Source organism: Lontra canadensis, unplaced genomic scaffold (assembly GCF_010015895.1).
Source record: "Lontra canadensis isolate GAN:19392208 unplaced genomic scaffold, GSC_riverotter_1.0 scaffold2, whole genome shotgun sequence".
NCBI lineage: Eukaryota > Metazoa > Chordata > Mammalia > Carnivora > Mustelidae > Lontra > Lontra canadensis.
Genome location: NW_022630996.1, coordinates 12230045 through 12256521, shown reverse-complemented (window position 1 = coordinate 12256521; position 26477 = coordinate 12230045). Strand labels below are relative to the sequence as shown.

The window sequence follows — 26477 nt, the reverse complement described above, 5'->3', positions numbered from 1 at the left end:
ATTTCTAGAAGGAATTTTTTGGTTATACTAGAATAACTCTGCTTTTATGTTTTGTATTATATCTTAATTATTTCTCCAGCACTACCTTCAGTCCTTAAGAGGATTTGCTTTGGTTCGTCGTTAGGCTGAAGGTTACAAAAACAGAACTTTTTCTGCGCTACAAATGGAAGATATTTCTAAGGTGGCAATATGTGATGTTTATTTAATAGGATGATTATCTTGTCAACTTTCAGCCCATCTGTGACAAAGCTCAAGAATACCCCCATCTAGGTTCCACTGATTTTTTTTTTTTCCTGAAGTATCATGACTGACCCATGAGAAACAAATAATAGTCTTTATCTTCTATAGAACCTTTTATTATGACAAGTCTGGGTTTCTTGGAAAGCTGTTTCAGAGCTGATGGATCTGAAACTTCAGGTGGTAGATACACACATAGGAAGCTATCAGTGGAGAAGGCTGAGCTAGTGACTGGATGGGAAAGTGCTGACTACACCTTTGAAGCTGCATGTATAATATGCATAATTAGTTTTCCATAGATTTATGGGTTTTAACTTCCTGCTATTTTGACTTAAGAATGGAATGACGTATCTGTGGTCCTAGCAGTGTTTAAGGCCGCTAAAGAAATGGAATTTGACAAAACATCAGTGGTGCAGGTAGCTATTCCCTGGTCCACCGTGTCCCGAATCATAAGTTTATATTCTTTAACTATGTTACTTACTAATTTAAGGATTATTGATTATAATAGCGTCATTCTCTGAGAATATATATTATAAGAAATTAATTATATTAGCTGTCTGTTTCCTTCCATGTTGCACTAAACCAGGATTGTCTTTGGTTGCTATGCTACGTTCTGCATTCAATCCAGGTGTATTCTCCTTTATCCATGGAGGCTATTATTTAAAGATAAATACATGCCGTCCAGTTGAAAGTAAATGCAAAGGAAATGAAAGCAACTGTTCCCCAGCCTATACATTGTCATTAGCAATTCTAATTTCTGCTTGTGAGTTACTGTAACTGAACCCTAGAATCACGGTATTCATACGGGTCACCAGATTCTGAGGGGTCAGTTTGTGGCCAGAAAATGTTTAGGTAATGGCTTTTTGAGTCTAGAAGAAGGAATAGCTGTACTAGGGCCAACAAAATAGGGACTAATTATTATACCTTCACTGAGTCAAAGTACATCACTATCAGGAATGATAAGCTCTCTTGGCTTAATGGAGCACACCATCGTAGTTTACATTGATGTGATCATACAATTAACTGAACACCTTGAGGAGGGAGAGACTTCAGATGGCACTACTCCGGTAGAGTGGGTACGAAGAGAAAACTAGATTGTAGACTACCTAATCAGTGTCTCATGTATGAGACGAGTCAGGAGACATCATGGATTGAGCTCTGCAAGCTGCTCAGAATTGTGCAGATGACCCTCTTGTACCTGTTGGTAGATGTACCTTCCCGGGTTCTCGGAGCTCTCCGTTGGCCTGCAGCTATCGCCGGTATGGAATCAGTCATCACAGAGTCCAGGATAAAGGGCATGATAGGTGATTTGGAGAACTGGGTCATTCCACATAGCAGCCCAGTGACAAACTAAGGTACTTCGGTTAGTGACTGCCCTACAGAAGGCACTTCTAAATACTGATTAAATGAATTAAGGAAATCACAGAAACAGGCCAGGGAATATGGAGAACTGAAATGAGAGCCAAGTCAGCAGCTGAAATAGCTGTTCGAGTGCTCCTTTTGAATGGATACTTTTGGTGGGATATTGTAATATTTTTAAGGTTAACTTTATGTACAGCATTATTTGTATCAGCTAGCAGAGAAGCTAAATGCTGTGGTTCAAAGGAACAGAAGACCACTGAGCAATCCTTGGACCTCCTCCCGGGCAAAACGTGTCTCCTGCATCTTGGGATGTGCGGTACTCAGCTCAGGGCCTTATATTCAATAAATGCTTGAGAGAGGAATGGCAACATCAGTGTAAGGCGGATACTTGTGCTGGTTCTTGAAAAGTGACTGAATTTGTAGCAGGAGGAAATCAGCCAGTTCAGATGCATCCAGCTCAATGAATAAAGGCACAGATATTGGGATAAGGTGGCTTAATTGTGTGAGACACTGCCTAGGTCAGTCTCATTAGAAGCCCACGGTGAATATCACGGTGGTAATAGTTGATGAGAAATTGTTCTTAAAGATCAGTTCTAAGAATTTTGTGTTCTGTCTTTATTGAAGCCCTGCCCTGATTGTCTTGTTGGGTACTTTAGGAGAACAGGGTACTGGTGAGGACAAGCTTATGGGTTTCTTTCTTTTTTTTTTTTTTTAATATTTAATTTATTTGAGAGAGAGAGCCCAGGCACCTACGCTCAAGCAGAGGAGGGGCAGAAATAGAGAGAAGGAGAAGCAGACTTCCCGCTGTGTAGGGAGCCCGACTTAGGGCTCCCAGGTCATGATGTGAGCCAAAGGCAGATGCCTAACCGACTGAGCCGCCCAGTTGCCCCAAGCTTGTGGGTTTCATCTGCAAAAATCCATTTATTCAGTTGGCATTCATTTCATGTACACCCCCACCCCCACCCTCCCCCACACCCCCAGTAAGCTTCTTTGGGGAAATACAAAGGAGAATGAAATACTTTTCTACTGAGAAACTGTTACAGAAGAACATGTTGTCTCAGACTCTCTGAACTCCTGACCCACCGCCTGCCCATATGCTGTTGGTCACAAAGGGCCCCTAGCAGGAAGCAAGTGTGGTTTCTCAGCACATCCGTCTTCCAGCACCTTAGAGCCTTGCCATATTGAGTTGAGATCGTTTTCTCAATCAGATTGCTTATTAAAAGCTTTACTGACACATGGTGGGTTGAATCAAACGTAAAATTCACACTCTGTCCTCAGGAGGAGGGAGCCCCTTGTAGTTGTAAGTTGGGAGATGCCATGGTGGTGCTGGTCCTTGAAAAGCACACACACTACTCAGAGGACCTCCCAGTTCAGCAGGAGCAGTTTCCAAAAAGAACCACTTAAAAACTCTTCCCTGCTTTCTCTCTTTTCACCTCAAATGAGCTAATTATTATACGGTATTACTTTTTCCCTTCTGGATTTCTTTAAGACACAAGAGCTTGGGTTGGCTCTGTGGCCACATGTAATCACACTAGCACAATTGCTAGAAATAATTCCAACAGCAGTTGTGGCTGTAGCTTTGGTAGGAACACTAAGCACCTTTGCTTTTCTATTAAAATGGGGGTGTAGGTACCTTGTGTTGAGCAAACACTGGAAATTTCTCAGACTCCTAGAAGGAATAAAAGAAGGGAGAATTAGAAGTACAAAAAGCAGAAAAAGTAGGGCTGCAGGAGGGATTTTTGTTTTCCTTTCACTAGCAGGTAACCAGCTTAGAGAATAATTATTTATTTTTATGAGCTAGATATTATTCCACAAATACTTTGCGATTTCCAGCCCTGCAGTTGTTTTGGCTAGGGCACTACACAGCTATTCACCTCAGTCCTTCTCCTCCTAGCTCCTCTCCAGCTGGAGAATCTGAGACGGACTGCTAGAGCAGGAGGACCTGACTCGGGGCTTGGGGAACCTGTCATTTATATCCTGTTGCGGAATACAGGCACCCGCAAATTTTGTGGAGTGCACTCCAAAGACACGGTTTTGCTTTCAACTGTGATGACACTATAATTGATCAAATATATTCTTTCCAAGAATCGTAAATTCTTATTGGAGTTTGAGGAGATGTCATGTTCATTTGTCAACATGTCACTCCAGGGACACAGGTGCAGCAAATTTATGGGAGAAGCATCTCGTGTTTCTCCTGAGCCACATAAATATGAAGCAGACTTGATTGAAAACGTGTGGCTTTAGATTACTCCTCAGATGGAGAGCAATTAAGATCTCTGTGTGGAAGGCATTTCACTGTGATTCTCCGGTTTCCGTGTTGCGCGGGCAGGGATCGGGTCTGAGGGGCCATGAGACGTTTTCGGAGACCTGCAGATGTTGTCTCAGGAAAGAATACCGAGGCATTTCTTCGCTGGCTGAGTGAATTGTGCGCATTTTTAGTCAAGTGCATGATTAACTTTGACATTTGAAAATAGAACTTCACGTAAAAATAAGCATGGTACTTCTGCATGTTTAATTAAGATGTTTGGTTCCTGTCAAGGCTGATAGTTTTTTTTCCCCTATGAAGGGCAATATATTCTCAACTTCTGAAATTTCAGAAACCTGTACTTAACCTTTAATCGTCATTCCATTTACATGGAGATCTGATTAACAACTTTTAAAGTTCATGAGCTCCTGGTAAATGCAATTAAGACCTTTTTGGAGTTTGTTATTAAGAGCTGGCATTTAAAGAAGACTAGGTCCTGGCTACTGTTGCTGTCTCCTCCGTGGCAGGATGTCTTAAGCAATTAGCACAGAACATGAGGTACACGAATTGTGCTGTATTGCTTCCGAGTTAACACGGTTGGTATTTAAATAGCACGCTGTCGTTTTCCTTTCCATGACTTGCTTTTATGGTATGAGCTCATTACCCGGTGAGAATAGGGCCAGGGATAGTTCGGTTGAGCTGTGAAGTTTTCACAGCCAGGAGGCTGGGGCTCAGCTTCTCCAGCCCTCCGACGTTCTGAAGTCACGTTGACAAACATTCACTGTCAAGTGGATGGGAATGAGTCGGATTAACCATCCTACCACGCTTCCTTTTATTACACCCCACTGCTAGGCGTGGTCATCTTTCTGAGAGTTAAAGTGGACAGATGCGGATTTTGCAGAGACAGGGGATTCTGATAGGCCACTTATTTTCGAAACTCTTTGGCATCAGTTCAGACATTGCCCTTCCATCCTAGGGGCAGAAGGGAGGAGTTAAATGTGTCGGAGCAGGCAGGTGGAATACGGTTTACAAATTGAGATGTGCTCTGATGTCTGGAAAATGGGCGCTAAATAATTGAGAGCGAAAAGGATCTTATTGGACCATATGCTGCCAGTCTGGCAGGTTTTATTTCACTTGCTGATAGAATTGGGTTCTCTGGATGGACATAATTGCATTTACTAGGTCCTTTATTGTGCAGAACACTGTGCTTATTATCACTGAGAGGAATGACAAGAGAAAATTATGAAATGCACTACCAACAAAGGCAAATCAATAAAATATATTGCATACAACAGTACTATTAAAAGACTCAAATATGTTTCTGTATATGTTTCTATGTTTCTGTAGTCATGAACATATATTATTTTGAAATAAAAGATCAAAATAAAACACTTGGGAAAAATTAAAGTTACGTAGGAAATCCAGTCTAAAAGAATTAAAAGTTAATGCCATAAATATCAGTAAAGTAGGTCTCTATTTTTTGAACCCTTGACTTTTTATATTTATGATAAACCAGCAACATGGTTAATTTGGTTAACCTTTCAGATTATGGGCTGACCTCGAGTGTAGTAGATAAGTGAAATCATTTAATCCCATGTTTTGAATTAACTTAGAACATTTCAGGGAAAATAATGTATAAAAATCACAGATTTTGTCGTAGATGTGGAAATTTTTTTCTCGGATACAATAGTAATTAAGTAGGATTATTTTTTGTTTAACCAGGCCATCGACCCGTATAGGTCATCCAGTTAGTGTCTTGCCTGAAGGATATGTATTTCATCACCTTCAGGTAAAAGAATTTTGCTTACATCACAGACAGAATCTTTCTTATGATGTAAGAGTTGACAAAGCTGAGAAACGAGTGATATTAAGTTCTTCCTTTGATTATGAAGGATTTTAGTTAAGATGTTTCAATGTGACATGATTTATGATAATACAGGGAAATATTAGACAAAGTGCCTTCTTATCAGGTCACATTGGGAGCTTAAGAGGTAAATTCAGGGAAGTTCCATAAACAGTAGTATATGATTAATTACCAAGTCCAGGTAACCATCTGTGGATCCTGCAGGATGGTAAAGGATGACTTAAGAGACGTTGGTCAGAGAAGGTTTTATGTGTTTGATAGGAGCTGAACTGGTCCTTGATGGAAGGTGGGGGTTTAGGCATTGGGGAAGATCATTTGAGATAAGGCTAATAGGCACATATTCACAACAGTGAGTGCTGTACAAATTTACCATATGTATAATTCATACGAAGAGTGTAAGATGTGATTCGATAGCCTGAAACCAGATTCTGAAAAGCCTTAGGTGGGTTCAGTTGAGATCTTCGTGGATTCCTTCAAAAAGGAGCCATTTTATTTGTCTTTGTGATCTCTTGCTTTGTGTATTCATTGCCTCCGAGCCCCGTTATCCTCCGCTCTTTGGAATATTCCCTTCGAATCCTCATGAGCAGGTACTTAACACAGTTACTGGCACTCAGTGGGTACAAAATAAATGTTAATGGAATCTGCATCTGCACTTGTTAAAACCTAAAGATTCTATTTTGAATGAACTATAAGCAAACATTGTTTCCTATAGGTGTGTCAATGTTCACAGATTACAGATAACCAATGTGAAGGAGTTCGTAGTAACTGAACTGCTAATTGAAAATTCTGGGTTGGAGACGCTTAATTGAATAAACTGTCTCCAGAGAGCAATTTGGGTCTTTTCCAAGATGCATTAACTCTTTCAGGTCATTAGGGTAGCACTTATCTCATTGGAGCAGAAATTTAATAAATGGTATTCCTGTGATGTGAGTAAATTAATGTACCTCAAAAAGTCTGAAGTTTCACCATGGGGGCTGTAGTTCGACTCCAAGGAGCTCATCTGCGAATGTAAAACATCAATATGGAGCTGCCCTTTAGAACATCTGACTTTGAATTTAGGTGACCTACTGGAGAGCACCTACTTTGTTCAAGACACTCTGCTAGATGTTAACAGAGATACAAAGGAGAGGCATGGCCTGAACTAAGAGGCAGGAGAGAAGGCAGATTCACTACAAGATCAGTCCTTGAGTGATATAAATGGCTGCATGGGTTTCAATGAGAGTGATATCCTAGTTATCAGTTAAGATAGGCGGTGACTTCTCAGAAGGCAGAGAGACCTTTGACGTGTCCACGCAGCATGCCCACTCATGTTTACTTTCTCAGTGTATATGAATATCTGTATCAGTATGAACAAGTATCTGTGTGTACCTATACACACTCAAGTATTTAAAGGTAAAACATGAGCTAGATCATCAGAAGCATTTACAGTTTTTGCATATTTCCCTCTCTGAGGTATAAGCGATCAATGTCTAGTGTTGATCTAAAATGAGTATGGTAAGTATATGAAAACCAGAAAGAGCCAATATCTTTTGGAAACAACCTCATTGGTTGTCTGATAGTGTCAATTCAGATGTCAGCTTACTACTGGGAGATTGACCTCAAGGTAGAAAAGAAGGTAAGAAAGGTCCATCCTACCCACCAGCGTGTGTCACATATTTACATCTAATATGAAGATAGAGGCAGCAAGCTGTCATCTTAAGATTAAGGGTAAGTGAGATTAAAAGACTGCTACAAAAAGAACTTTGAAAGAAGAGGATGGAGGTTAGACCTCCATAAGAAGAAAAACTTCAGAGGTGTTTACCTACTTCTGCTTCCTCATACCTAGGGTTGATATCTCCTCTGGGCATATCTGAATGGAGCACCTATAGCTTGTTAAAATCAATCAAGTTAAAAACAATAAAATCAATCAAGTTTTACTTAAATTGACTTTCTTGATCTCATTCCCCCGTGCTTGATAGATGGAAAAGTTAGTAGGGGTTACAAAAAAAAAAAAAAAAAAAAAAGGATAAACTCAGATATGACCAAAAAAACCTTTGGGACTTATGTAAGGAACAGGACAAAATCTAGTTTAACCAAACAGTAGCTATGTAAAAACAACTATTGGGAAGTAAGTCTACAGAGGTCATTTGGGGACTGTGGTAGGTGCTGAATAACAGTGAGGAGATGGGGTTTATTTTGCAGTCAAAGGGGAAGCCTCTGAAGGATTTGAGAAGAATGAGGACATTGAGTTCTGTGTTAGCTGTGGGATAGATGGCCATGAGGCGTGTGAGGCGGAATGACCGGTTGGGAGACTACTGTAACACTTGATGAAAAAGATAATGAGGACCAGATCTAACAGGATGAGTGAAGGGATAAAAATATTTAGAAGAGGAAATGGACATGACACACATAGTGTAAAATCTATAGGACTTGGCGAGTGATTTGGGCAACCAGACCGAGAAGAGTCAGAGCTACCTACAGGTTTTCATTGTGGGAGATGAGTGAAATGGTAATGGTATTAACAACAAGGAAGGGAGCTAAGGAGACTTTTCTTTCTTCCCTCCCTATCTCCTTTTGAAGAATGGTGATGATAAAGAGTGTGTCTGCTCAGGCTGTTTGTTGACCCCATGCCTCGGCACTCTGTTCATGTCTTTGCTGTTTTCATCTCCTTATTGTGATAAGGGTGTGGAAACCAGGCAGACGCTCTTGCAGACGATGGGAGTGCATCTGTAGAACTTGAGAGAAAGTATGCTGGTAGAGGGAGACCTGGGAGTGATCTGAGATGCAGAAGTAACTGGAATGGAAGAGAAGAACAAAGAGTAAGGATATTCAGCATGCAAACAATTAGATTGGACAACGTGGTAGTCAGATTCACTGAGGTGAAAGTGTTCCAGAAGTCTGGAGAATAAGTATTAGCAGAAACCTAGACTTAGCCATTGAGGTTTTATTAGAGAGAGAAAGGGAAGAGGAAAGAAGGAAGAGAAGAGGAAAAACAGTGGGAAAATGAATGAGGATGTAGAGATAATTTTATTTACTTAATGAATAAAGTATATTTATATACTTTTTAAATAAAATTTTATATTTTATATAAATAAAGTTTATTTATAAATAAATAAACATTGCTGTGCTCCAGGCAATGTTCTAAGTAATTGATAGCATTAACTCACTCACTCCTGATGCTAGTTCCTTGGGGTAGGTGATATCATTCCTTCTGTTTTACAGTTGAGAAAACCAAAGTTCTAAGGCACAGGGAGATAATATCTTTGTTACATGGCTCTTGGGATGCATTAAAAAAAAACCATAGCAGATTTTCTGAGCCTCATCCCCAGAGATAATAACAGACTGTTATGTGTTAAGCATTTTATGTATTTTTTCTTTTATTCTTATATTAATTCTAGGGAGTAGACCCTGTTACCCTTATTTCACAGATGAGGGAAACAAGGCTTAGCTGGATGAAGGTCGTACAGCTAGTTGAGTTGTAGAGCCCTTTTCAAGCACACATTTCCCGCATTTCCATATCACCCTCTCATTTTGTGTTTCTAACGTGGGGCACATTAATCTTTATTTTTAAAGTGGTTTTCAGGGTGATTCTAATATGCAGATCAGTCTTTCCCAAATTTGAGCCCAGACTGAGAAGGGAAAGGTGTGTATTAGTTGGGAGGAAATAGGATATTGTGGTCAGAGAGAGGGATTCAAAGTTGGAGACCACGGAGATGGAGTATTTCCAAAGGACCAAGAATGTTAAATAGAGGAGACCTTGTTGATATGAAATCGAGGAGACTGAGAAAGGCCCTGTGATGTTAAAAGGGATCATTAACATAGTGTGAGAAGACATCTTAGTCTTCGTACAGAGTAAAGCTGAACCAGTCGCTGAAGTTTTACTTTGTAATGGTGTTTAGAAAGTTATGGAGCTTGGTAGTCAAGTTTGAGGAAAAGGGAGAAAGTGAGAGAAATAGGTAGAATGAACTTTAAAATATGTTTGAATGAAGTGGGCAGAGAATGTATTGAAATAGAAATGTGCCTTGGGGTGTTGAGACCACTTCTGTGTCCTACCCTGGCACGGTTTCTTTTATTTGTCTTCTGTTTTTTTCTGAATGAGTTAAAAATAACCATCAAAATATTATAGGGTCCAAAATACATGGAGGAAAAACTGACAAAATGGAAAGGAGTGGAAAATTCAGTGGTTAAAGTTAGAGATTTCCATACTATTTTTTTCAATAATTGATAGAACAGCTAGACAGAAAACATAAGACTTGAACAACAGGGTTAAGCATCTTGAGTGAAACTGATGGATAAGGTACGCTCTACCCCACACTGTTGGAACAGAGCCTATTGCACAGTGACATACTCGAGCGTACACTAGATCATGGAATAAGTCTGTTCTCTAGCCACAACAGAATTAAACAACAGGAGGAAAGTTCGAATCTTCTTAAACATTTGGAAGTAAAGCAACTAACTTCTAAATACACCATGAGCGAAAGGAAAAAGACCTACAATCAACCATGTTTCTTTGCACCCTAAGAACTGGAAGAAAGAAGAAAAAGAATCCAAAGCAAGCAGAAATAGGAAATGATAAAGGCAAAAGTAAAAATCAGTGAAGTAAAACTGAGAAGAACAATTGAAAAAAAGTAATGAAACCAAAAGCGGATTCTTTGAAAAGATCAAAATTGATAAATCTTTAGCTAGATTGATCAATTAAAAGGTATCAAAATCAGGAATGAAAGAAGAGACATTACCACACACCTTAAAGAAATTTAAAAAGCTTAGACAGGAATATTATAAACAACTTTATGCCAACCAATAGGCAATTAAAAGAAGTGGAGGAATCTTAGAAAGGCACAAAGTAGCAAAATAGCAAAATTGATTCAAGAAGTAGAAAATCTGAATTACCTCTGACAAATTAGTAATTAAAAATTTTCCTAAAAACAAAAAACAGAAACACCCATAGGTACAGAGATCAAACCAATGGTTCTAGAGGGGAGGAGGGTAGGGGGCTGAGCAAATGGGTAAGGGGGTGTGGGAAATAAAAGAAAAACCAGAGTCCTCCAGGTAGAGAAGCCACACTGGTGTACTATCAAACATTTAAAGAAGAAATAATACCAATCCTTTGCAAACTTGTTTAGAAAACAGAGAAATGAAAGAGCCGTTTTCCAGCACATCCTATGAGGCAAGTAGCAGCCTGATAAAAAAGGGAAAGATAACAGAAGAGTATGGAGCAATATCCCTTATAAACACAGATGCAAAATTCTAGAACAAAATACGAGTAGATTGGATCTATCAACATAAAACTGTATTATGCACCATGATTAAGTGGGATTTATAAAAAAAAATCTGTGTAATACATAATTATTAATAGAGTAAAGGGTCAAACCCACTTAATCATCTCAGTAGACACAGGAAAGTACTTGACACCCAATGATGATTAAAAAACAAAAACCTTTAGCAAACAAGGACTAGAAAGGAACTTTCTGAACCTGATGAAAGGCTTTATGGAAAAGCTGCTGCTAACATCATAAGGGAAATTTTGCGGTGTCAGGAGTGTTCTAGAATGATTGAGATGGCGGTTACATTGTATACAGTCACTTAAAAATCAATAAGCCATACACTACAATGGGTGAATTTCATGGTACATATATTATACCTCAACAGAGCTGTTTTAAGCAATACTATGGGATAAAATCACATTACAGATGTTCAAGGGTACGTGTCCTACAAAGTGTCCTTCGGAGACTGTATAGAAATATACTTAATAGTACTAATGCAAGTTAATTAATGTATAAATCATGGAAATTTCATCAGCATTATTTCCCTTTCACAATTATGCATTTGAGGGACACGAATATGAATATTCATGTGCTTCACAAGGGAGTATATTTCAAACTAAATTTATTGTCCATACGAAGCAGACTCCTCCTGCGTTCCTAGTTACTGTGCATGGAACCACAGGGTTTTCTTTCCTCAGATGAGCAATCTTTTGGTTATTCTTTTATTTCTCCTCCTCTTTCCTTTGCAGAATAACTGGTTCAATTTTGTTCATTTTTTCCCCCTCTGCATTGACTCGCAAAGGTATCCTTAATTGTACAATCCCATTCTCACTACTTTAGTTAACCTCTTTTTCTTTCCTTTCCTTTTCTTTTCTCTTCCTTCCTTTCTCTCTCTCTCTCTCTCTGTTTTCTTTTTTCTTTCTTAGATTTATTTATTTATTTTGAGAGAGAGAGCACGCACAGGGAGAGGGAGAGAGAAACTTCAGCAGATTCCTTGCTGAGCTCAGAACCTGACCCCGGGCTTGATCTCAAGACCCTGAGATCATGACCTGAGCTAAAACAAGAGTCGGACGCTTGACTCTGCCATCCAGAAGCCCTTTCTTTTTCTTTTTCTTTTTTTTCTTTATCTTGGTAGGTTTTTGCTTCATGTGTTAAGTATTTCCTTAATCATCATTTACTTAATCATTCATTTTACCCCAAATCCCATTCCCTTCTAATCTTTTATTTCATACGCTGCTAGATTCATTTATTTAAAGTATTTTTTATCACCATTTTACTGATGTACTCACAACCTTTTATTGCCATCTACTGTCGTGTTGGCTTCAGTACCTGAGCCTGGTGTTAAAGGTCCTGAGAACTTTGTCCATTTACCAACTTTCCAGGTCTATCTCTCACTATTCATTTTGTTCTTACCTGAGCTATTTGCTCTCTGCTAAAGATATTCTGAATTTCCCCAGCACCATTTCTTGGTATGTTCTGTTCCTTCCACTATTTTGGTTTTTGGCTTTTACATGTTTTAAGATTTTATTTATGTCTTTACGTGTGCCATGATCTTGAAACCTTGTTTCATTGTCCAGTTAGGAGTAGTTTTGTCCTTTGATAAGTGTTCATAGCAATTTCTTTGTCTTGATGCTTACCACTTTCCCTTGTATTATAGTCATTCATGTGTGTGTCTGTCACTAAATAAGCATATGAGGGGAAGGTCTGATTGATTGATTTGGCTTTTAACTCTTTACAAATTTTACATATAAAATTTTACATATATAGTAAAATTGATTTGTTTTGATATTAAGGAAAGATTTATTTTTGACTTGTTTTTATATCCAGCATAATACTTTGCATATTTTAGGTATTAAATATGTTTAATTAAAAAAATGAGAACTCTTTTTTGGAAAATATTAACTGGGTTTTCTTTGTTAAGAACACATCTGTTGTGGTTGGCAGGGAGCTAAACATGATCTAGGTTTTTCCTGATTCAGGTATTTGGTACAGGACCAGAAAACACATGTGTGCTCATTGAATTTTTTGGTTTGTTTTACTTTAAATACCAAGGAACTATTCACAAGATCATACTAATAGTGGTTTTAATTACACAATTGCTGTTGATAATGAGTATAATTAAGCAGGCAGCCATTCCATTTGCAAAATGACTGTTTATTTTTCTTTTAGTTTCCTTACTGCAGAATATTTTAGTCCTTATACAACAGGGAAATGAAAATGCTACATTAAAAAACTGAATTTTTTTGTTTTTTTTTTCTTTGTCACTAACCTTTCATTCACTAGCAACATACATGGGGGAAATCTGATAGTTTGTAGTAATTTTAATGGCCCTAATTTTTAAAATATTGTTTCAGTTTCTGTTTTAATATTTTTTGGAATCAAAGAAATAGTTTGAGGGACATATTATGCTGATTTTGCTACCCCCCCGTCTTTGGATTTCTCTTCCCAAATTCTGGATGTTCTGGTGTCCCTGGACCTAGCCTTGTCTCCTCCATCCATTGAGACTGTAGTTTCTGCTTGAGTTCTGCCCTTGCTCCATGGAAAGTAGGAAGTTCCCTCTGGAAGAAACCAGAGGTCCTCAACTAGTGTGCTTTCAAGAGGCAAAGCTACCAATTTCTGCCCAATTTGTTTTCTCTCCATGGCCTTCAAATTAATACTATTATTATTTTTTTGGTCTGATCTTTTTAGCTTTTATAATTATCATCGATATAAGGGTTAGTCCAAAAGGAAGCTACTTTGCTGTGCCTATAACAGAAACTCCTAGACATCTGCATTTGAAAAGTAAGATGAAAATTATAGTATTTAATATAGGTACATTCAAGATACTGCTCAAGAAAAGTAGTCTTAGTGCACAGTGATTTCTTTTCACCTTATTATTGCTCCAGTCATTAGCAATCTAATTTTCAGATTCATCATGTAGATCAGTACAGTATGGCTTTGCTGTAAAATCATGGAACATTTGAAGTTAGTAGTGAGGAGAATTGGTTTCTTAGTGCACAGATTGAAACCTGTTTAAACCGCTCCTCTTATTATCGTGAGATATCAGTGTTGCGCAAAAACTGTGATATAAATGTCATATACATGTTAGTGTGTAGTCGTTTATCTATAGGTGTCTTGGTGAAGAAACAAAAAACCATTCAAGCTATCATAAGAAAAAAAAATAAGGAAAATGTATAAAGGCTAAAAGGATATATTGTGGAACCAGAGAGTAGAAAATTTAAGATGTTATTAGCAACTGGATTTGAGACCTGTAAATTATGGAAAACTTAGGTTGCAACCTATAAATCTGTCTCCTGTTTCTATCTCATCATCTAGTTCCTTCTCTTATCCTCTCCGCAGATTGGCTTTCTTTGGTTTTTCATCCACACAGTATGAGAAGGTTACCCTAAGAATTTACATCTTTTCATCTCCATTGACCAACAGAGACTGTATCCCACTAATCCATTCCTGGGAAAGAGAACCTGATGGCCTAACTGGGGGTTGACTGTCTCCCCAGTAGAGTAGGCTCTGGCTGAGAGGGTGAAATTCCCATGGTTACAAGCATGGCAACCAGAGTCCACTGTGTAGTTGGGGAACAATTTTTAGATGCGGTAAGGATTTTCTAAGCAGGGAAGTTAGTGAAAGGGATTTACTATATTAACTACCTAGAGGGATCTGGATGTTTCTACTTAGATTAACATAGAAGCTGAAGACAGGAGATGTGTTCACTATAAGCTGGTAAATTCCATTTTTATTTTTAGGAAACTCTGGGTGTGTGACATAAGCAGCCACAAGCAATATTTTAAATAAAGAAGGTTGAATGGTAAATGAGGGATTCATTTAGAACGATGTTACCAATGCTAAGCAAGTTCTAAATTTCAAAATCTTGGCTCTGCTTTATACATCATGAGATTTCTGACTAGCATCTTTGCAACTGCTAATCAAATATTACAGCAGAAGAGATACCAGACCACCCCAGTTTGTATTTTCTTTAAAGCATTATATTTCTTGGCTTCTATCACAGAACCATTCAGCATACCAGGTATTCAAAAGATATAGTGAATCGTAATATCCCTGGGATCTGTGGATATTCTGGTGCTTTCCAGCCATGTTTTCATAATTCTTGTCTTTGGTACTACAAATTAATACCTTTGAAGTTAAAAGACCCATAAACATTGACTCTCATTATAGCAATTACCTGTGCTTAAAAAGAGAAAAGATATGAAGGAATTTAGAGTTAACAAGAACATGGGATAATCTTCTTTAGGTTTTCTATGGATAAGATATGATTGCTAGCTCATATAATGTCCCAGAATTCCAGTCTTGGGTGATTTTCCCCAGGCAAAAGACAATGTGTGTGGCTTATTTCTGCTCATAAAAATGGAGATTTGAACCCATAGGTAATGGTTTAGAATGTTTATGTACAATTTAGAAGATGGAGTATGTTATTCACAACGATGTGGAATCACCAAGAAATTACACGGTTGTATTTTAATACCAGGTGTCTGACGTTTGTGTCAAGACTTGGTAGTAAATGATTTTGCCTAATTCAGACAAATTTCAAGCATCTTAGAAAAAGGAGCTTTTTGTTCTTTGAGATATTAAAAAGACACTTTTTACAATTTGGTGTCAAAATAAGACTTTACCTGTTTTAATGCAGTATTTTCCAGCTGGTGGTAAATGATATTAGGAAAAAGAACCAAATACAGTGAAGGAAACAAATATGGCAAAGGTTTTGATTAAAATCATAGCTATCCCCCCCTTTTTTTTTTAAAGATTTTATTTATTTATTTGACAGACAGAGATCACAACTAGGCAGAGAGGCAGGCAGAGAGGGAGAGAGGAGGAAGCAAGCCCACCGCTGAGCAGAGAGCCCGATGTGGGGCTCGATCCCAGGACCCTGAGATCATGACCTGAGCTGAAGGCAGAGGCTTTAACCCACTGAGCCACCCAGGCGCCCCATAGCTATCCCTTTTTAATTTCAGTTGTATTATAAATTTTTATACTGAAGGGTTATTTACAGGGCTCATTCTGTTTTGGAGAATATTTCTAACGTGTGTATTGAAAACATATACATCAAGGCTTCTTACCACATTTTGTAAAATTCAGTGATTCACTGTATATATATTTCATTTTCTGGTGTGTTTCATGGGTCTATGATGAAAGTAAAGAACTGCAAAAATTGGGGTGGTCGGGTGTCTTTTCCTTAAATGTTAAGTCATCATATCAGATAGTTTTTGATGAACCCTTCTTTAACAATGTATCAGATGGGTACTGTAGGAGCTCAGAAAAGGGGACAGCTGCCTAAAGTGGCTTGAGAAGGAGTCATTGGAGAGAAAACATTGGAATTGTTTTGGGGATGGGTTTGTTAGGGTATCGAGGAAAGAGGGTAACCTAGGTCAGGCATTCCAAAAATGAGAGGGCCCAGGCATAAATGTTCAGGGAAGAAGTAAGTAGTTGATTCTGATTGAGTGCTGGGTTCATGTCGTGGACACTAAGATATGATCAGGAGTAGATACTAAGGTCAGATTGGCGCAGATGACAAAATAGCCTTAAGATGGCATTGGCAGCAGGGTTTTAGGAAAACCACTCTGTTTGTGGTGTATGGGAGGGACTGGAGGAAGAAGAGACCAGGGGCAGACAGAAACAACATGAGTTGAAGTTGATGGCTGTCAAATGGATGAGTGGGGACAGAATAATAGAGAGTTGGGAAAGACTGATGCCCTGGGGTGCTAACTCCTGCACGGTTACAAAGATGAGGGAAAGTGGCCAAGGACCGTTCTGAAGTTTTAAACCCAGAGGCTGGTAAGAACAAGAAATCCCTCACAGAAAAAAGACAGAAGGAATTACCTATTTTATGGGAAAAGGATTTAGGTCTCAGAATTTAGGCTTGACTTTATCCGAGAAACGTGAGAGAAGATCAAGTGTGCTGTCACAGAGGTCGGACTAGAGCGTGGGAGGGAAGTCAGGACTAAACTGTATCATGGTAACAGAAATACATGTGAAGGCTCCTTTGTACGTTTGGAACCTAAGGACAGAAGGGAAAGAAGATCATAGAGAATGAGGACTAAAGCAAGATTTTTGGTTAAGAAGGTAGAAATAGTATGTGTTTGTTGAAAGAAGGGAAGAAGCCAGTGTATAAGACTAGATAATAAAGTAAGAGGTGATATTTAGGAGGACTTTACTGACTTGGAGAAAAAGAACAGTGATGTTGAATTACCTGAGTTTTAAGGATGCTCCTCAGGTAGGCCCTGATCAATCAATATTTTATTGTACAAGGCCAACCATTGAATTCTAGGACAAGCAGTACCTCAGAAGAATTCCTGGTTTAGTGTATCTTCATGCTTTGGTAGAAACCTATTTCTGTCACACTGATTGGTATTAAAACCAACACTTGAATGAAAACAAGTGCCTTTATAGACATCATTCTGTGAGCCTATCAATTTGAAATTCTGTGGTTTACTAGCCTTCTTTTGATCACAAATTCCCCCAAACTATTAGCATCAACTCTAGATCTACCAAGTAATTGAGTGCCACATCTACAAAGTCATCAAGTCCCTCAGTTGAGTCATTACTGAAGTCAAGATCCAATTTAATATTCTCCTTGCTTCTTGGGCAGTTTGGATGACGTATTAGCAGAGATGGTATTTGTCAGTATATTACTATATCACTGTGCTGAATAATATTCTGGTAGCCTCGTAAACATATTAAGAAGACACTGACCAATCTTTTAATATGTTTTATAGTTTCCCAGTGAAATCTCCTTTGTATAGAAACTTGAATAAGTCTATTTGCTGCCACCCATAGCCATTCTCATTGGGAGAGTTTATGCTTTCAGTAAGAGTAGAGTGTCGTGGGGATGAGCCAGGCTACAGAGTCAGCTGCACCAGGGTTGAAATCCTGGTCTGTTGTTCCTTAATTATAAGACCTTAGGCTAATTTTATTTTTTTTTTTTCCTTAAGACCACTTACATAGGTTCACAGCAAAATTGAGGGGAAGGTTCAGAGATTTCCCATTAATTCCTGCACCCACACACGGATATAGGCTAGTCTCTCTAACCTTTAAATCTGTTTCTTCATCTCCAAAATATAGATAGTAGTTCTGGCTTGCTAGATTGGAAGATCGGATTAGGGTCATTTTCTGAACATATCTGATACTTAATAAATATTTAGTAACACGTATATGCTCATAACAGACATAATAGGCTTTAAAAACTTGGGACAGCATCATGCTCACAGAGTGGTTCATAAATGCTTTTGCTGATAACATTTAATATGGTCCTCAAAGCTTTATTGAATGAATATGCAAATGAATAACTATACACCTGCAGACAGGAAGGAACACTTACTGGAACCTGAGTCTGCAAAGCTTTTATTTCAGTCATGGGTAGAATTGCTTGCTTATATCTTCTTTTTTTTTAAGATTTTATTTATTTATTTGACAGAGAGAAATCACAAGTAGGCAGAGAGGCAGGCAGAGAGAGAGAGGAGGAAGCAGGCTCCCTGCCAAGCAGAGAGCCTGATGTGGGACTTGATCCCAGGACCCTGAGATCATGACCTGAGCCGAAGGCAGAGGCTTAACCCACTGAGCCACCCAGGCACCCACTTACTTTTTCTGTAACACTTGATTATCCTGAAATTTTAAATGAGGCAAGTGATTACAGAAATGAGTTGATATACTTAATCCCACGTTAGATAGTCTTAGGAACCATGGTGATCTCTCTTCCAGATCTGCTACTTTCTTTCACAACAGTGGGAACTTTTTAGAACACTTGTCTTAGAAATACAACAGCTGGGGCGCCTGGATGGCTCAGTCGGTTAAGCATCTGGCTTTTGATTCTGGCTTAGGTCATGATTGCAGGGTCATGAGATCAAGCCCTGTGTCAGGCTCTAAGCTCAGCCTGCTTGAGATTCTCTCCCTCTCCCCCTCCCACCCCGTCCTGCACACATATGTGCACACACTCTCTCTCTAAAATAAGTAAATAAATAAAATTACAAAAAAAAATAGCAGCTGATTTGAACCCAAGTCCTTCCCTCTTTGAGGCTGTAAAGGGGATCAATTTTATAAATATTACCCATTGGCACTTGTGATTTAAAAAGCTGTTGGTTTTCTTGCTTTGAAGCTGTCCAGATGAGCAGTGGCCCTAGAAATCATTTGTAGGTTAGTGCCCCTTAGCCTGCAGTGGCTCATGGTGCCTCTTAGCGACTTTGTTAGAGTCACCAGAGTCACTTATTCCCCTTCACTACAGAGTGAGGAGTGTAACGTGGTCTCCTGAGTGAGGATCCCAGGGTTCATGCTGCAATCCCTAAACCACTTCCTTATCTGTAACCTGAGAATTCCTTTAATCAAATGTTGTACTTTAAGTACAAATTAGCCCCTTGCCTACAACATAGTAAGCCCTCAGTAAGTACTGCGTCATTGCTGCTGACATTGCTGCAATTGGCAGTTATGAGGGGTTTTTTTTTTTTTTTAAGATTTTATTTATTTATTTGACAGAGAGAGACATAGCGAAAGAGGGAATACAAGCAGGGGGAGTCGGAGAGGAAGAAGCAGGGAGCCTGATGCAGGGCTCGATCCCAGGACCCCGAGTCCATGACCTGAGCTAAAGGCAGACGCTTAATGACTGAGCCACCCAGGCGCCCCAGTTATGAGGGTTATAAATGTTGGTTAACTCTCTTGGCACAGTACCTGGCACATAGCGGAACCTCAAGAAAGATTTTCCCCTTTACCCCCACGTTCAAATGCCTAACATCCTATTCTCAGTTTTGGGTGTAGATGGTAAATAGATGACTTTCTGTCTATACTGAATCATTCCTTAGATCTCCAACTAGAAGTATGAGTAGCTAGGTTAATATACTTCTGAATGTCAAGGATGAGGCTTTCATCATTTTAAATTGCTTTTCTTAGTAGCCCGTCATAAACGTGTGCATTAAACTGTTTATCTGATTGCACAGATGCTGTTGACTGAGTACTTGGATATGAAAAATACTCGTACGGCCTCTGAACCATCAGCTCAACTAAGTTATGCCAGCACTGGACGCGATTTTGCAGCCTTTTTTGCCAAGAAGAAACCTCAAAGGCCAAAAAATTCTCTTTTTAAGTAAGTATCTCCCTGATGGTAAGATAGCAGGCGTCAGGAGTGTTTGATCCGAGTGGGATGATTCTCTACTCTTTCTGCAGCTGGTGCCTCACCCAGTGGAAGCTGATTTGAAGCAATTTATAGAAAGTGAATATATTTTTTATTTTGTATACTGTTGTTTTCTGTAAGGGGAAATGGCTGTTTTGAAATATGGTTAGTGGACTGTCTAGGACTTTTAATAAAGATTTTGGAATTTATTTCTGTGGTGTTTTATGTACAATGAAGGGAAATGAAACTTACCATTTGTTTCTGGGGACTTTTATATGAAATGGAATACATCAGCTTTCAGATTATGTCCGATTTCGGCAGCGGGAGTAGTGGCTAAGTCCTAGCAAAAGCATGAAGCCTTTTCATGGATCATCTCATCTACTCATTACAACCTTACTGGTCGGGGTCTTATTTTTAATCCTTTTTTTGCACACAAAAACTTGAGACCCAAGCGAGGTTAAGTAACTTAAGTAAATTCACATAGCTAGCAATTGGTAGAAGCAGGATTTAAGTCTTGGTCGGTCTCTGTGTTCTTCTGAGGAGTCGGGAGATAACGGGTTAAGCAGTTGTGCCTGTAAATCTTAGCATATGAAGTGACTACAGAAGTATTATCTCTGTGTTTTGAATTCATTATTTTTGAACAGTTGAAGCTAGGGTATCTTTTATTGATTCACTTTTGAGATTTGTTTATATCATAGATTCATAGAGTTCTTAATCATTACTGGAAGTTTCAACAGGGCGTTCGTCTTATGATCTAGAGGAGAGGAGATTGAGTGTGCCTGCATTGGAATAAAATGCATTCTGGTATTGAGTGCATTCTTTTTTTATGTTTTACCGTTTTGTTCAGAGCACAGATGCACTAGTAGTTAAAATGCTTTAGTCCACAGGTAACACAGGCCCCCATTGGAAAGTTCTTACCTCACTCAGTAAGAAGGAACGAAGAGGAGTCTGGAATCCGACAGTGCATCATCCTCAAGGACCCAACCCTTTCATTTCATGCCTTTGGTCCCACTCCAGTATAATGGTGAAGCCAAGGAAAGGGTGTGATTCTTCTGCAAATTTTGTTTCTGAAATTAGTGGACTGTTTTTTAATACCGCTTTTCAGTTTACAGAAAAATCAAGTAGACAAGACAAAGAATTCTCTTAATGTCCCCCTTCCTCAGAATTTCTACTTATGTTAACATCTTGCAATCGTTCGTCTGGTATGTTTGGTACAACTGATGAATTGATATTGACCATTATTAACTAAAGTGCGTCGTTTACCTTCTAGTTCACTCTCTGTGTTCTACATTCTATGGGTCTTGAAAAATATGTCTTGTCGTATATGCACCATCATGTTATCATACAGAATACTTTCGCTGCCTTCAACATACTGTTTTCCACTCATTCCTCTCTCTTTTCCCCACCCCCTGAGCCCCCGATAATCACTATCTCTGTGGTTTATCTTTTCCAGAACGTGTTATAGTTGGAATCATACAGTGTGTGGACTTTTCAGATGAGCTTCTTTCGCTTAGCAATATGCATTTAAGGTCTTTCGTGGCTTGATAGCTCATCTCTTTGTATTGCTAAATAATATTCCATTGTGTGCATGTACCTTGGTTTTTTTCCATTCAACTGTTGAAAGACCCCTTGGTGGCTTCCAATTTCTGGCCATTGTGAAGAAGGCCACTATAAACATGCAGGTGTTTGTGTAGATGTGAGTTTTCTGTTCGTGTGGAGAACTAGCTAAGAGAATGATTACCGGACCATATGGTAAGATTATGTTTAGCTTTGCGAGACACTGCCAGATGTCTTACAAAATGGCTATACCATTTCAGATCTTTTTTTTTTTTAATTAATAATTATCTCTTTATTCATCTTTTCTGCCAGTGACAAAACCCCCCTGCAAGTTTCTTTCAGGTCTTGGGATCGGGTCTTACGCCCATTCCTATACCAGTCCCTGGCAGATCACAGTGATTGTCTTAAAACAGTCAGGGGTCTGCTCTGGTGATAGTTGTGGGCTGGAGAGGAACCGCTTTTCCTCAGCATTCAGCTGTTGGAAGAGGGAGCAAAGAAGCCGAATGCCCAGATAGAATGGGGGCTCTGGCAGCAGACAGGGAAGGTAGTGAAAGAGAAAACGTGGTTAACCAAGACAGCCCAAGATGCTGCCTAATCCTTGGGCTTTTGCTTCACTGGCTTGTTTGCTTGCTTGCTCTCTGGTGTGCTTCTCTGTCTCTCTCTCGCTCCCTCTCTCTTTCTCTCTTTTTCTTCCTGTGGTAAATCTCTGTGTACTGCAGAAAGCAGGTTGTAAGGTGTTTAGATTTCATGCTCTCAACCATCACCCTTAACATTCAACCTTAGGCCACGTATACATTTTTCCACATTTAGCCTAACTGAAGTTGTGGTACTGAAAAACATATAAATTATCGGAACCAAATAAATGAACTTAAGTCATTGTTAAACTTTCACTACTATTGCACAGTAATAGAAACTCATCATCCACACCGAACTAGACCATTCTTACAGATTTGCCTGCTTCTGGTCTTGGTTCTCCCATTAATGAACCATGCACACCAGAGCGGGTCTCCTGTCACAGTGGATCTCTGCGCCTTTGGCTATAAAATAAGGAAGTGAGACCATGTCATCTCTAGGGCCTCTTTTACTGTAAATTTTTAGCAATCTGTGAGTTGTAGCAAACATACAGAGGGTTTCCTGAGTAGCAAAAATGCATCAGGTCATAAAGGATTAAGATTTGGGTGAGCTGCAATCTGTTTTTATGACACCCATGAAGGACTTTATTACTCTCTTTAATTGCCCCTAGCCAAGGTTAATTAAGTGTGTTTAAGTTCTCATTCTAGCCTGTGTGCCTCTCTATTCTTGGCTCAAGAGTTCATTTCTTTTTCCCTTGCCATGTTTGATCAATAGCTGTCAGCATGCTCTCCGGAGGTCAGCGACTTCTCTCAGGCACTTGACTGGCAGGTGGCACTTTTGAAGGACTGCACACTCTGCCTTCCTTCTGGCTGCAAGGGTCCTCTCAGTTCTTGGCAGGGTGCAGAGGAGAGGATCAAGAAACCCAAGGGTCTCCCTCAGACTGATATTCATCTTCCTTGTCAAAGAATGGGGAAAAAAGGCGTAATTAAGAAAGTGGTGGCGTTCCTTTACTGTTGCCAGAAACGTATGCCGTTATCCCTGTTGCTCTCCGTGATGTTGCTGTTTACCACTTAGCGGCACTTCTTCTCGGGAGGATTCTTCCTGTCAGCCCGTTCCTCTGACTTTGAAAAATCACAGGCCTGAAATGGAATTTCTGAACACGTCAAAGTTTCACTGTTGCTATGGTCTTCAGTTCACCTGTTCCGCCCCCACCCCCCCTTCCCTGCTGGTTCTCTTAAGACTGTGATTTTTTTTTCCTTTTTCTTTTTTTTTTTTATTCTGGGGTTCTTGTTTTCGCCTTTAAGAAACTGTTCGATATCAGGCGCCTGTCCTCCATGTTGCTGACCTCTGAAGTGATTCCTGGGGGGAACACATACTTTGTCCCTGAGAGTTTGGAGAGTATTTCATGTTGTAGGTGGCAGGTCAGAAACCGTTTAGAAATTATATTGCTTTTGAGGACTTTTAAGGAGAGACCATTGATGCCTTTCTTGTCTGGTGTCTGAAGCAGTGTTGCTAGCATGCCTTCTGTGCTAGTTCTCTGACCAGGGGAGTTCAAGAAGCAAGATGCCCGCCCTGTGGAGCCAGTATTTCTGTGGTGCCTCGTGAACTGGAGAGAAGCCCATTAGAATCACTTCATAGGATACCCTTATCGCATGTGCGTAGGGATCCTGGCAGAGGGTCTGGAGGCAACAGATGAGAGTTCCATCAGCTGAAATGAAGAAGGAGCAAATGATCCAAAGGCTGTTGTGGAGGGGGGCGTTAGCCAAGAATATTGCTCCCAAATCAAGGTCTGTGGCAGCCTGCTTTGGCCCTTTCATGGGAGAGCCAGAATGTTTGGGGCCAGGAGCATTAGGGAGCACCCCACAGACTGGAGTAGAATATTTTTGGACTACGTGGCTGGACACCGCCTGTTGGGTGACTGCCTTTTGGTTTACCCTGCATCTCTTCACAGGTTCGAGTCGTCCTCCCATGCCATCAGTATGAGTGCCTACTTGCGAGAGCAGAGGCGGGAGCTCTACAGTCGCAGTGGAGAACTCCAAGGTAGGTGATTGACCTCTCTGGAAAAATTAGTTTCTGGAGGAAAATCTGAAGTGTTGGGCGCATGTGAATTTGTGGTTTGCCTTCACAGGATTCCTTCAAGATAGCAAAGTTTTAAAGACTTGATAAACTGTTTCTTCTGTTACTTCCCAGCATCTGCTGTCAGGCCGCTAAAGCCATTGCCATTGCCACAGATTTTATAGACCTGCTACCAGTCAAAGTGAGAACTCAAAGCTTAAGATAGGAGGTCAGTCTCTTCGTGCTTAAACATGGCAGACACAAGTCCAGTCACAGTCTTGGGGAATGCCGGTCTTCTGTGGCCGTCACTGCTACACTTAGTGCTTTCCATACCTTCTAGAATGTAGCAGGAGTACTTGGGATTGGGAAAAGGGTAAATGCAGCCTCTGTCATTATTTAAAGGGAAGAAAGGTGTCTCTAAGTGAGATGTTGTAATCAAGCTAGCTTTGACATACAGGATATTTGATACCCATATGTGGTTCCTAAAGAGTTGTAACCTGGAGAAGAAAATCCTTGAGAAAATAAATCGTAAGCAAATTTTATTAAATTAAAAATCCAATAACATTTTCTTCTGTGACAAGAAGGATGCTAATCACGGTAAATGCAATCAATTTAGAAAGATTTATGTAGTCCTGCTAAGTGCCTGCCATTCTAGGCATCGAAGGGGATGGAGGTTGAGTAGAAGGGAAGAAAAGATAAAGCCTTAAGATCCAGCTATGCAAGTAAGGCATGAATATCAGTAATAGTGCCAGAAGTCACGGCTAACAGCTAAGTAGATGATGTACATGAAAATGCTCGAGAAAGTGAGAGAAGGGAGTGATGATTTAAATTACTTTAAAACTATGGGCTTCCTGTATAAGGGATGCATGAGAACACTTCCATTTTGCGGGATGCATTAGAGGTACTTGAAATATTTAGTCTTCAGGATTTATTAGGTTTCAAAACATTATGCAGCATCCAGCCCGAACTTTCTGGATTTAAAGACTACCACCCAGCCATTTCTGCCTCCATCTTCATTATTAATCTAAATACCTGTAAATTTTTCCAAAGATAGCTGTTCTGCTCTCTCATGCCTATACCACAGTAATAATCCCACAGCTCCTGGGTAGAGTTACCAGAACTAAAAGCCTAGAAATATGTTTGAGGATATAAGGAAAAGGAAAGTAGCCTGCCAACATTTTATTTAGTAGTAGTGTTGCTCTACATTGTTGGAGGCGTGAGGTACATGGGTACAGGGGGTAGTTAGGATTGGAGCAAGTCGAGGAGCGAAGGTGGAAGGTGACCCAGGCTCTAGCAAGCAGCTGCCTGGTGGCAGTGTGGGGTGGACTGGGAAGCTTGGAACAAATTGTGGTGACTGAGCCCACGTTCCTGTAGGACTGATCATACCCAAACTGCCACTCAGGGGCTGCAGCTGATCATTCAGGGCTAGAGCGATCCTCCCTATGTCATGAAACTTTAAATTTACCTCCGTAGTTTTTCTCCACTTGGTTTGTAGTACATGCAATTTCTTTAATGGGGACAAAGCAAGCCTTTCTTTTTTCTTTTAGATCATTCCACTTTTTACTCATCAGTACACTTAATGCTTTAGAGCAGTTTTAGGCTCACAGCAAAGTTGAGTGGAGAAAGTGCAGAGGCTTCCTGCATACCCCCTGCCCTGACACATGCACCGCCTCCCTTCGTACAACACCCCCGCCACAAGGAAGCCTTTTGTTTGACGCGTAGAGATGAAAACGTAGACCACATAGTTAACGGGACAACAGAGCAACCTATCATTCATTCAGATTCTACCGTAATGAGTCAACCAAGACAGATGACTGATGGTAGACTCTCTTCTTCTCTGCGCTCCCAGCCATGCAGAATGGCTTTTCTGCCAGTGGCCCTGGTGGTCCACAATCTCTGGAGAGACCCTGGAGCAAAGCAGTGACGAGAGGGTTCAGGGCCCAGATTGCCAACCCTTATAATATAGCTCCCCATGTACTAGTTTCGTAACCTCTTTGCCTCTGTTTCCTTACCTGTACATGGAGACGGAAATAACAGTTCCCACCTCACGAGGTTGTTGTGAAAGCTTCGTTGAGGTGGGTGATCAGCAGCGTTTAGAAAAGTGCTGACCGAATAGGGAGTGTTAGGTCTTCCTCCTCCTCCGGCCCCCTTGTTCTTGCTCGTTCTATCACTTCAGTTTTTGTCGTCCTTCTCTTTGTCTCTTTAGCTAAATCTACTCCACTTTCCAACTTAAAT

At 39.9% G+C, this 26477-nt stretch overlaps 1 protein-coding gene across 6 annotated transcripts in view; it reads left to right on the top strand.

The window, feature by feature from the left end:
- The window catches only part of EXOC4 (exocyst complex component 4), a 726477-nt gene that overhangs the window by 175132 nt on the left and 524868 nt on the right, over positions 1–26477 (top strand). For all 6 annotated transcript variants that reach the window (XM_032868997.1, XM_032869003.1, XM_032869014.1 and 3 more), the window contains exons 8-9: positions 19885–20030; positions 24139–24227. In XM_032868997.1, the coding sequence (XP_032724888.1) occupies positions 19885–20030; positions 24139–24227 (235 nt within the window). The remainder of the gene's footprint in view (positions 1–19884; positions 20031–24138; positions 24228–26477) is intronic.